The 12,420-nt window shown below is 33.9% G+C and overlaps 1 protein-coding gene across 1 annotated transcript in view; it reads right to left on the bottom strand.

Moving 5' to 3' along the window:
* Window positions 1-243: 243 nt before the first annotated feature.
* Window positions 244-12,420, bottom strand: part of LOC140158579 (uncharacterized) — a 65,895-nt gene continuing 53,718 nt past the window's right edge. Inside the window, exons 34-38 of the mRNA XM_072181720.1 lie at window positions 11,982-12,106; window positions 7,982-8,225; window positions 7,529-7,616; window positions 5,491-5,531; window positions 244-4,559 (exon numbers count right to left, since the gene is read on the bottom strand). Coding sequence (XP_072037821.1) covers window positions 4,390-4,559; window positions 5,491-5,531; window positions 7,529-7,616; window positions 7,982-8,225; window positions 11,982-12,106 — 668 coding nt within the window. The 3' untranslated portion in view covers window positions 244-4,389. The remainder of the gene's footprint in view (window positions 4,560-5,490; window positions 5,532-7,528; window positions 7,617-7,981; window positions 8,226-11,981; window positions 12,107-12,420) is intronic.

Here is a 12,420-nt window from a genome sequence, read left to right as displayed (position 1 = left end):
TCATTTATTGAAATTAAATCTCTCTGGATTACACGGAATTGACAAACCATCTTAAATGACTAAAAAGTAGTATATAAATTCATGTTTTAAGATTATTACATCATTACATCTTATCGTCTACAACTCCTTAAGGGATCGGATAGCAACGTTTATTTTTGTAAGACCCGAGAGCACATCAGACATCAAATTGCATTCCGAATACGAGGAATGTCCTGCTGATATCAAAATTTTGATTTAAAAAAAAAATTGCGATATAAAATAAAATTATTAAAAATTTATATTTTTGACACTTGATTTAAAGGAGTATTTCGTGATCCTAGCATCCTCTTTTTATGACATTTTTCTGTAGATATCCACGAAAAAAGTTTATTCCCAAAGTTTCAGTTGATTCTGATTTTGCGTTTACCAGTTATGCATGATTATGTATACTAAACTGCTCCATAGACAATGTGCTGTAATTTCGTGCTGGCTTTGACATAGTTTCTCCTTTAAGATAATATCTTCTGGTATATCGTTAAAAAATATAAATTTTTTCCCCAAAAGACCTAATATCTTCGATACAAAAGGTCAAAATTTTCAAATGATGGATGGCTTTTCCTCCCAGCTACATACACTATAAGTACATATCATTAGATTTACAAAGTTCGCTTTGAGGACTGTTAAATATAAAAAGTATAAAAATATAAATTTGTAATAATTTTACCTAAATTTGTATTATATCGCGAATTTAAAAAACAAATCAAAATTATTTGATACCAGGAGGACATTCCTCATATTCAGAATGCAATTTGGTGTGTCTGATTTGCTCTCATGTCCTACAGAAAATACTGTGCAAACGTTGCTATCCAATTCCTTAAACAGTTGAACCAAATTTGTATTTTATTGAAGATAACATTATTTAAGTTCGATCCAAATTACACAAAGTTCCAATTAAGATGTTGGTCCTAATAAGAAATAGACTTTTACACTAGAGATATAACAGCTGGTATATAATTAAAAGGTACCATGATTGTTTTGTGTTGGAAAAACATGAAAACACAAAATATTTAGACATCGTAATTACGATTTAAATTGTATGATATATGCTTTTGGTTTGTTAAATTAGAGATATCTTCTGGTATATTATAGACCTATACATTTATTGAGCACTCATTAGAGTATTATCTTCAATACATAAATATATTTTGTCTTAATATTTACAATAAAGCTATCTTGGGGTTTCACACACTTCATAAGAAAGACATTTTTACAAAAAATCTAAAGTCTATCTATTGTTTCTATGGTATTTTAAGTACACTTACAAATTCACATAACAAGTCTTATCTACATCACAGTTGAACTGTATTATCAAGGTATTATAGTGATTTACTCTATTGCTCAATTGTTTTCATTGTATTGCACTTGACACAAATAATTTACAAAATTCAGATTGCAGAAACATTGGTACAGATATAGCACTGATAAATTAATCATACCCTTCTAACTAGACTGAATCCACCAGTCCTTCAACTACTACACACATACACGGTCATTTGGTTGTGATTGCAAATGAGAAACGGACATTTTGTTTTGCCATGTTTAATAGTTTTGAGATGGGGTCCGAGGGATTCAGGCTACCCTCCTAACACAACTTGCAACTATTTTTATTACTTATAATTATAATTGAATGTTTTCTGTAGCAAACAAACAAAAACAACGATAAGCATATGCCATATGTGCTGCATATCAATAACAGAATCAGAAAGAATAGAAGACCATGTTTAATATAAGACTGAAGAATTTAAGATTTTAATACTCCCAAAGCCCAATGCTAATTGATAAATGATAAAGAGTAACAATGTATCTTCCGGTAAGAAAATATTGCCTTTTATTAAAGTTCTGAATAGCTGATGCTTCTATTATAATAGTCAATCTCAGAAGCATAGCCAGGATTTTGGTGTGAGGGGGCAAAGCCAGATTTTTGCCCCCGTTTGTCAATTTTTTGTCCCAGTTTTAGTCATTTTAAGGACACTTTGCCTTCCCTATTTTGTCCCTGAAGGATTTCTAGGGGGACTTCCCCACCCCTGGCTATGCCCCTGGTCAATCTGAGATGGATAAATATTATTGGCCATCTTCATGATCTAAAAATTCTTAGAGACGATAACACTATAATTTCAAACTATCAACAACAAAAATGAGCCTAAACTGGTGCATAACATAGTGAAAAAAATGACAAGTCGTTGGTTGCAATCATTTTGATTACCAGTTGCAATCCATACACCCCTATGGAAGACATGACCTTAATCTTCCACACAGGGAGTGTGAATTTTAAACGGGGTTCACTGAATGGGTGACTCCATTTATCTACACCCCCTGTGTGGGAGATGAAGGTCATGTCTTCCATAGGGTGTGTATGGATTTCAACTGAAATAACCCATTTTACTGGTAGATGCCGCAATTAAAATGTCTTCGACAATTTTTCTTTATCACATAGTTAACATCAGATTTAGATGACATTCTTACATTCCTGGTCATTTGGTATTATTTTTAAAATCCTAATGCCAAATACGAGAGCGGATTACAAAACAACTTTATTTTCAAACTTTACTCTAATTCTACTAATCTTTATTCTTCAATGCAACAAGACAGAAGAAATGAATAATATGATAGGACACTACTTGCAATGATTAATTATTGCTTTGGCTACATTACATTAATATTATTGCTTTTAGAATACAGTATAAAGTTTTCAAATCACACATGGCATAAAAACTTCTAATTACACTACATTAATACATTTACATGTTATTTAAAGCCATAATAATAAGATTTCAAATTTTCATTTTGTTAATCATTCACACAAATGTATTAATAATAACTGTTTGCTATCAGCTTTGATCCGAAATAATAATATGAAATGAAAGGAAAAAACCCACTTACTATATTGACCATTTAACTAAGGATTCTCTGTGGCATTTATTCATTATCATTACAAAATTGTTTTGGCTGGTTCCAATTAGTTGTGTAAGTTGGAACAGGTATAAACATTACAAATATACCACAAAATAAGGTTTGAAAACAATTAATAAAATTTATTTTGAAAGATTACATATTATGGCTTTAATTAGTTACTATTGTTATCAAGAACACCCAAGTTACAGTTTATGGGTTTGTGGACCTACATAGAATTTGGATAAGAACACACTTTCTTTTGATTTAATGACCCAGTCTTGATAAGAATTATAATTGTTAAAAAAAGACAAATCAAGGGTCTAATGATTCAGTGATGAATTTGGCTCATTTTTTTATCCCTCGTATCTAATGTGTCTCATCATTAAGTTACTATCAGTCTGTATCATAGATGTGGTCTGGGTCCATTTCACTATCATTTACAACACATTATTTAAATTTATAGTCTCAAAATCCATCGCAGCTTATGATGCATCATAAAATCCCCTTCACTAAAATAATTTGTGATCGGTAAACTTTGTAAGCAGTAGCCATTTACAGCAAGGATCCTTTGTAAAGCTATGACTAGTAAGTAACTTGCAAATGGTTAATTGAAATACAAAGTGTTACAAGTTCAGTGAAATACACCCTGTACTCATAAGAACTTTATAATGGGTTATTAATCCCTATTACCCATTGTAATGTCAGGTGTTACAATGAATCTACTCTCATTTTATGTTACACTGGGTAAGTATGTTACACTGGATAACATACAGAAGAACGGCAGTCCTTTGCTCACATTGACATGAGCGCCCTGTTAATGAGCGACATATGCAGAGCTTTGTGTTCACTTTGATTTGCGCCGACCAACGATTTGACGCACAATCGGCCAATCAGATTATCGGTCTGTTGCTATGACTGTCAGATGATTGATTCAGCCAATCAGAACCCCACTTCCGTGTTTACGCTCTACACGTTCTCAAAATGTAAACAAGTGCCGTCCTTCTCTGACAAAAACTGTAATGAATCCACCTTGGACCAATTCAACCATTCATCCATAAATCAATCACCCTTAAAACTTTTTAAACAAATTGGAATGATATTTGCCTCCTAATAGCTAATGGGGACACATAATTTGCTTGAGAAAATAAATAATTACATTGCACATTCTTAACCAAATATTGCACATCTCCAGAAAAAACATTTTTTTTCATAAAATATCAAATTGTCTGACATCGGAAGTCTTTCTTGTACATATTTTACATACTTCTCATCTCACATATAGTTACCAAGTACCAGAAGGCACAATAAATATTAGCATTCAAGGAATTCTTCATGGAACAAATCAGGGTGGTTTTATTTCAAGGCACTACTTAAAAGGCATCCATGTTGTTGCTATAATTATATTATTCTTTTATATCCAATGTATACATATTTACAGAGTTGTTGATAATTTTGTCATTATTGTCGTTCAGGATCATTGCCTGGCTCAGGTGTAGGAGGATGGACCTTTGTTCCTTTTCCAGCTACTTTAATAATGACAACAATGATAATTACAACAAGTACGATGAATACAAGGCATCCGATGACAATACCTGCAATTTCACCTCCGCTGAGTTTCCGTCCTGGAGCTGTAGGAAGAGAGAAAATAGTACATTAAAGGTGAGTGGTCTGATTTTAACTCATTGTGTTTTCTACCTCACATTGAGGCCCGTAACCCAAAAATTCTTAATTCAAGTTGTGAGTTCTATAGCTCCACCAGTTTGGAGTCTAGAAGAAAAATGTATCACATTGGCTCATAAAACAATACATGAGTAAACCACTAAACTACCATGTTATAGTTCATACCACCTAAACAATACATATTTTAGGCCTAAAATGTCCACAAGGGATACACATATAAAATATAAAAAATATGAGCTTTTACCTGCTACCAAAATCTGCATTTAATAACGGCTATCAAATAGGGTCACACACCTTTCGATCAAACAAATTATCTTTCCTCTTAGCCACCAACAAAGTTAGCACTATAACATGTCACTACCAAACTTGAGGTTGACATGTATTACTTGATGAATATCCTTTTGGAATTTCGTTTTGGGGTAGTGCCAAAATGGTTCTTTTTCGTGTGTGTGGGGGTGTGTGTGTGATCAACCCTATTCAAGAAGATCGAGTTGATGAGAGGGGTAACATGTGGTAGGATAACGTTAGGGTCAGTGACATCCTACAGCCACTACTTGAAACACCATATGTGAGCATGGTAGTCTCTCTCAGATACCATCATTATTTGGGTATGGAAGCTAGGCCATGCTAACACCTCTTGCTGTGTCACTACATTTCTATGGGAAATGAAAAGTTTCAACTAATGGCTATAAATCTGCATTATTTTGGGAAAATTGGTGAAAACAACTTCCAAAGACATTTTCCTTGCATGTAGACCTTACAGTGGCAGACAGCCATCTTTTTTTCTATGTAGCTCTGCATCTCATCAGAATGAATCGCAACTTTATTTTCATTTGACTTTGAAGTAAATGTTTACATGATACTCTGTAATCTACTTACGGTCTTCCTCACAATATACGCCTGAGTAACCATCCGAGCACCTATACACAAAAACATAACACAAATTCATATTATATTTGTAAATGGCTGCAAGCTGAAAGGATATCACAATATCTTTATACTATAGGAAAATCAGCAATTTAATTTTAGGTTGTAACAGAGTATTAAGTGATGTAATCAATCTTTAATTATGGTACTTTGAGTTCACACAGTACAAGTTGAAGATGTATTGATGGGAATTCAGTTAGGACTCATTTATATTTTATGCATAAATCACCCATCATGCATGTAAAACACAAATTAATTTGACTATGTACACATTAATATGTGATCTGCGCCCACAAAATGAGCATAAAATCGCAAATTGGTCCAGTTTTGAGACCAGGGTATTCGCTATTTAATAATTGGATTAACTACCATAGTAATAGCTGAATATAATTTTGAATTGCCCTGTACAAGCAGGTTGCACTCATCGTGTATGTCTGCAGATAAAAATATTTACGTGCAGATACAATTAACAATGTAAGTGATATTTCTTTGAATAGTAGACAATGGTTAGAGCCTTTCTTACGGTCATCATTCAGGTAAAAATGTCAATTTTTGAATGCTTTTGAAAAATGGCAACCATTCACAAAGACATTCTCTACTTCATCAACACTTTTTGCATCTCATTTGAGCAGGTCGACTAAAAATGCTCTTAAAGGCCTACACATAGGCCTATTCGGTGATCTGACATCGTTCAAAAATAGCCCCTGTTTGAGACATCCAGGCTGCTGAGTTGATGTTCTTTGTTTGATGCACACATGTATAAACCATCTTGAAAGAATACCTAAAAATAAAAAAGTATTCGCTGTAGAAGTGATGTAATAATCGGATTAACTACCATAGTATTAGCTGAATACAATTTTTGAATAGATTGCCCTGCACTACAAGCAGGTTGCACTCATCACCTGTGCATGTCTGCAATTATAGACTGAATACTGTTACAATACCGCTCTTGTTAAAGATACTAATCTTACAGGTGCGAGTGATTAGCATTTCTTTGATATCTATGGTTCAAGGCATAGGTTACCATGTGAACGTTGTAGTGCAGGGCGATCTATTCAAAAGTTATTCATCTATTGCTATGGTAGCCTTACGTCAATTCTACAGCGAATAGTAGTACATTCTTAGTGAATGCCCTATTGTGCCTCATTCACAAAGGATATACTTCCTGCATTCAAAATGGCAACCATTCACAAAGACATTCTTCTGGCATGCACAGGTGTGCTTCAAACAAAGAACATCAAATCAGCAGGCAGGGGTCTTAAAACTACAAAGTTGCAACATAATGCTCATTTCGGAGCAGATCACATATGATAAAGACTTTTCCATAAAATGTTAGCTTTTACTGTCAGATATGTCCTTTTAAATTTTGAGTCGAACAACTGAGGTAAATAAAGCAAAGAAAATTGGAATTTAGTGCCGATATAGTCAATGCATGTCATTCCGTAGGTTGTGCTACGGCATGATCCATTGATGTGTGTATCCCACACAATATGTACATAATGTACGTACTGTGTCATGAATATTGTGTACACGTTTGACTAATATGTTTCCATCATAATAAAACTACAGCAACTACAGCACCTAAAGTCTTGATTTTTGGAGGGTATGTTAGTTTAACAAAGTACATTACAATTGTGTAAAAAAACCCAGAATTTTGACAAATATTGAGTGTATCCTCCTCAGCAAATGTTACAATATGGCTTTAAGTAGAGATATTAGCTCCATAGTGAACGGGGGTTCATCAGTGTTAATACATGGTTACTCAGAAACATCTGCAACAAATTTAAGAATAATAATTCTGGAATACCCTGTGCACAAGTATAACCCCAACCTAACCCTAACCCACCCAAATTATAACCCTAGCCATAATCCTAATCTAATTGTAACCATAACTTAATCTAAAACACAGGGTGGGCAGGGTATACCAGAATGATACTCAAATTTGTTTGAGTCATAAAGATTGTGCCTTCCTATCAAAGTTAATACTTACGTGCAAACAGGTTGATAATAGCGCTGTTCTATGGTACATGTACCACGGCCATAACAATAGTTTGCTGGACATGTAATGCTTGATGGATCTGAAAATTTAAAAAATAACCATAACATATGTTAATTCCGTTCCAAAATAATGAAATGCTTTATCATACTGGTAATCTATTTATAAATTTATTTAACGAGAATAAAGATATCAATTCCAAATCAGTGACAAAAAACATGACTGATAAAACAGGTCAAGGACTTTTAACAATAACATGTAAGAAAATAGGAAATAAGTAACAGATTCAAACACAAAAATGCTTTTCCTGCAAAATCACTTTAAAGTCGCTTACAATGTTACTGCACTGAAACACCGATTTCTAACCGCCTTGCAACTTGGGTTTGGCTACTAATGACAGCACATGTGAGATTGTGATAGTGCTCTCTCAAATTGACCTTTACTTACCATTGACAGAAAAGCTAGACTCATCAACTGTGAGATCTGTCAAGCCCTGAGCACTGAGATCTACAGCGGGTGCACCATCTGTTATGGCTGTCTGCACATCTCCTTCAGTATGACTAGCTGTCTCGTCAAAACCAAGGACCGAATTAACTATAATACTTCCATCTTCTAACGAGGTGATGTAACAAGATCCTTGGGCCAGCTCAGCCTCCATGTCTGGGTTACTTGCTCGTATTGCTGATCTCAACTAGAAATGATAAGAGTATGTAGGATTATTATCTAAAGCTAAATAAAAATAGTTGTTTTATTTTTGATATCGCTGTGGTGGGTGGCCAAACTGGAGTCGGTAAGTAGGGAAAAAATTTATTTTGAAAAAAAAAGGGAAATAAAAGCAGACCAAATGCCGTTAAGTTGGGGGAGGGAGTTTCCCTCCCGATCAAAGTGCAGAAGCTCCTAGACCATGTGTTCTTCTATGCAGCCTTTGTAATGTGAGTGGGTATCATTCCCAGCAGTTCAGTTGATAATTAAACTTCTAAGGTCAAGAGGATGGGGAAGATGAATAAATAAATAAAAAAGGTGCAGGAAAACAATACAGAAACATTCAAATATGCGAAATGTTGCTACACTTGGCTCCCAAAATTTTATCATGTGTAAAAGGTGTGGGGGTAAGGATTTTTTGGCAGTCCGAAGTGTGAAGAGAGGGAAGGAATATTGGGGGGGTAGGCTGGGGAAGCATGGTTTTATTGTCATGATTTCCACATAATGATGAAAACCATGTTACTAGCCATATCTGTGTATAACATGTGAAATGCTTTACACAAATTGCCAAGTGCTAGCAAAAAGGCTGCTGTGACAGCAAACATTGATGTCACCCGCCCTCTATGATAGTGCAAGATGTTAAAGATATCGTATTTGGCAGAGTAATAAGTACTTATCCCAATATAGTGGACAAAGATCACTGAACTTGGAAGTTCAAAATTACTCAAACCTTGCACAGTGTCAACACCCTATATTATAAATATTTTTCCATACAGCTCAATACTCCGTTGGTGAAATCAATATTCTATTATTGACATAGATAAAGAAAGTTTACATATGCATTGTGATATATATATATATATTTTTTTTGTGTCAGTTCCTGCAGTACAGGTTTGTCGATCACGTGATAAATCGAATATGTGACGTCAATGTTAATATCGATATCAATTTAAGGCTGTTCTAGTTAAATTACATACCCATTGGCATTTTGGCTGTACCATTTAATTTACATACTCAACATTTCCCTGTGCACTTTGTCCATGAATTGATCCTGATTTGCATTGTCGTATAGAGTTATATTTTTGTACACAACAGGGATGTTACTATTGTTTTAACTAAATGAAGCATACTTTTGCTTTTATCCTTCTTTGTCCTTTATTAATTATAAATTAGGTGATTTAATTAATATAATTCTTTGTTTCAGCGACCCAGGGGTAAACAGACAAACAAATACAAAGGTCAAAATCCTTCAATTTCTGTGAAAATTGAACAAAAAGTACCTAAATCCCTACATTTTATATCTCCCTGTGTTATAGACAAATTGTATACGTCACATTTAAAATCATTTAAAATGACTTATAAATTGCCTTATGATATAATTGGGTCTTATACATTTGTATTGTGTGAACTTTGTTTTGCCTTTGGCTTCCAGGTTAGTTTCTCGGAGCTGGTGAGGTGTATCTGGGTTTAACTTGGTAGGGTGACGGTTAGTGGCTGCCCTAAGACTTGATGCATTTTTGGCGCAAAATATGCAAATTAAGTAGCAAATTTGCATATTTAACTTAAAAATGTTTTTTTTTTTTTTTTTTTTTTCATTTTGAAGAACTGGTGAGGCGTATAATATATGGATATAACTTGATGAGGTTGTGGTAAGCGGCAGTTTCACGGAGCTGGTGAGGTGTATTGGGGTATAACTTGGTAGGGTGGTGGTAAGTGGGCTGCTCTAAGACTTGATGTAATTTTTGGCATAAATTAGGTACCGGTAGCTAATTTGCATATTTAACTTCAAAATTGTTTTTGGGTGTGTTTTTTTTTTTTTATTTCGAACTGGTGAGACGCATAGGGATGTAACTTGATGAGGTTGTGGTAAGCGGCAGTCGTAAGATCCGATGCAATTTTTGTGCAAGATATGCAAATTAGTCACCACATTTGCCTATTTTTTTTTATTTGTCGAATTGCTTTTGGCCATTTTTCGGAACCATTTTTAACATTACATTCAAATAATAATTACATTGTAAATAGGAACTGACACCAATTTTTTTCAGGAATATCTTGTTTGTTTAATTGCAATTTAATAATCAATACTTATTCTACCTCAGATGACCTTGACCTATATTTGAACATTTTAGGCGCTCAATGGTGAATACATCCATCAATTTTTTAAATTTTTTTATTCATTTTGCTTTTAGATTAAACAGGACAAAAGACAAATAACTTGAGAAAAAATAAATAAAAGATAGAAAGAATAAAAACAACACACACAAATACAAAAGCATCTCTTATATCACTAGTACGATACAATATTATGCATATTTTTAAATTCGCTTAAATACTTTGTTTGTCCGTAAGGGCACATGAGAAAGACAATAATAATTAATATGTTATATTTATAATATAATTACTTTGTTGTTACATTATTTTCTTACACAAAACCTTCCCATTTCATACAAAAGATATTCAATTTATTTATTCTCTGAAAACAAGCATTGTGATATACACATGTGATCGAATATTCTATTATACAAGCACCTGGATCTTAAATGTGTTCCTTTATATAATTGTAATTCTCAAAATTAAATATATCACAATTTTAACTTAACGCCAAAAATGCAGTAAAAATGTATCCAGAGCAAACAGCAATGGCTGCTAATTAGTGTATTTAATTTCAAGTTAGTGTATTAAAAACAAAACCTGGGTTTTACCTGAAAACAAATCAATTTCCTTGTAATAGCAACACCATATGGGATACTAGAGCATGCGCAAATCGTAATAATGTGTAGAATAGAACTTGGTGGTATCTCATATGATAGTCGTACTATGCTTAGCCTGAGTCGCTCGGCCTATCTCGAACAAAATTGCCATGCGTAGCTATTGAAAAACGAGAGGATTCACCGTACTATCACGGCAATTTTTAACATGAAGATATAGGGATGATGATGCTGTGCCTTGTCACTTTGACCTTTTTAACTCTTTTGCATTTGTGATCTAAGCATGCCCTCCTTTGTGTGGCAGTACTCCTTAGTGCACTAGTTTATGTAGTATATTTAATACTTTTATAAGGTATCCTTGTCAATTTATAAGCTTTAATCATGTGCATGTAATTTAATCAGCATGATCAGATGTTTGGTTGCATGACCATTGTTGGTTGTGTGGATTGTATATGTATTTTGACTGATGTTTTATGATTTGGGATGATCTATATGCTTTTGTTCCAAGGGTCTACTCTATCCTCCTATTTTTCTAATAAAAAAAAAGAAGAAAATCATTTTTGGATGAGGACAAGATGTAGAACATAAAGCAGAACTAAATGACTACATATTATAATGATCTGAAACAAAATAGTGACTATATAGAAATAGACTTATAATTATGGGACAAGTGCATCAAACTGCCACATTTTTACTTAAGCTATAGACGAATCCAATGAGCTAAGTCATGGTCAGGATTTGGTCGGCCATCTTTGGGTCCCCGCAACACCATAAAGCCGCTTAAAAATCGATGTTAGATTCTTTTGTGTTGTAAACTGTCATCATTCTTTTGTCTACGTGTAACACGGGTGATAGAATGGAGTTTAAAATACCCTCCAAGGCCGCATTATGTCACATTTTAGGTAAGATTGAGCCGACGGGGACCCAACTTTGGCAGCCATTAAGGTATAGGAATGCATGAAATTGGATTTGTCTATATTCTAACCATCCTCCTCCTTAACTCCCTTTCTCCTTACTGTTCTTTCATAAAAACTTACATATTTACAAACTTTAGTTTGTAGATCTAGGAATTCTGCTGAAGTGGTGTCCTCTAGGGTTTCTGTGAGAGTGGTTTCTGCACCAAATGAAGTGAGTTTGACAGATACAACATATCGTTTATGCTCTGTAGGAAAATAATGAATACACTATTGGATAAGGATCATATAATAGTAAAGTTGTTAACATAACATAGTTCTTTTTGTACAATTCCAAGTAAAATGAAGGTGTTTTAGTGACATTTTGCTAGTGGTTACATCATGCTGACAACTCCGACTGTTTCCTAAGTGACAGGAACCACCATAGTTGGTGTGATGAGTTTATCAATATCTTCAGGGAATTTTCAACTGCCACGATTTAGTGGCAAACATTTTAACAAACAAGATGTTCCTTTTTCAATTCATACCCCTATGGAAGACATGACCTTAATCTTCCATGCAG

Source organism: Amphiura filiformis, chromosome 1 (assembly GCF_039555335.1).
Source record: "Amphiura filiformis chromosome 1, Afil_fr2py, whole genome shotgun sequence".
Lineage (NCBI taxonomy): Eukaryota > Metazoa > Echinodermata > Ophiuroidea > Amphilepidida > Amphiuridae > Amphiura > Amphiura filiformis.
This window is presented reverse-complemented; position numbering and strand designations above follow the sequence as displayed.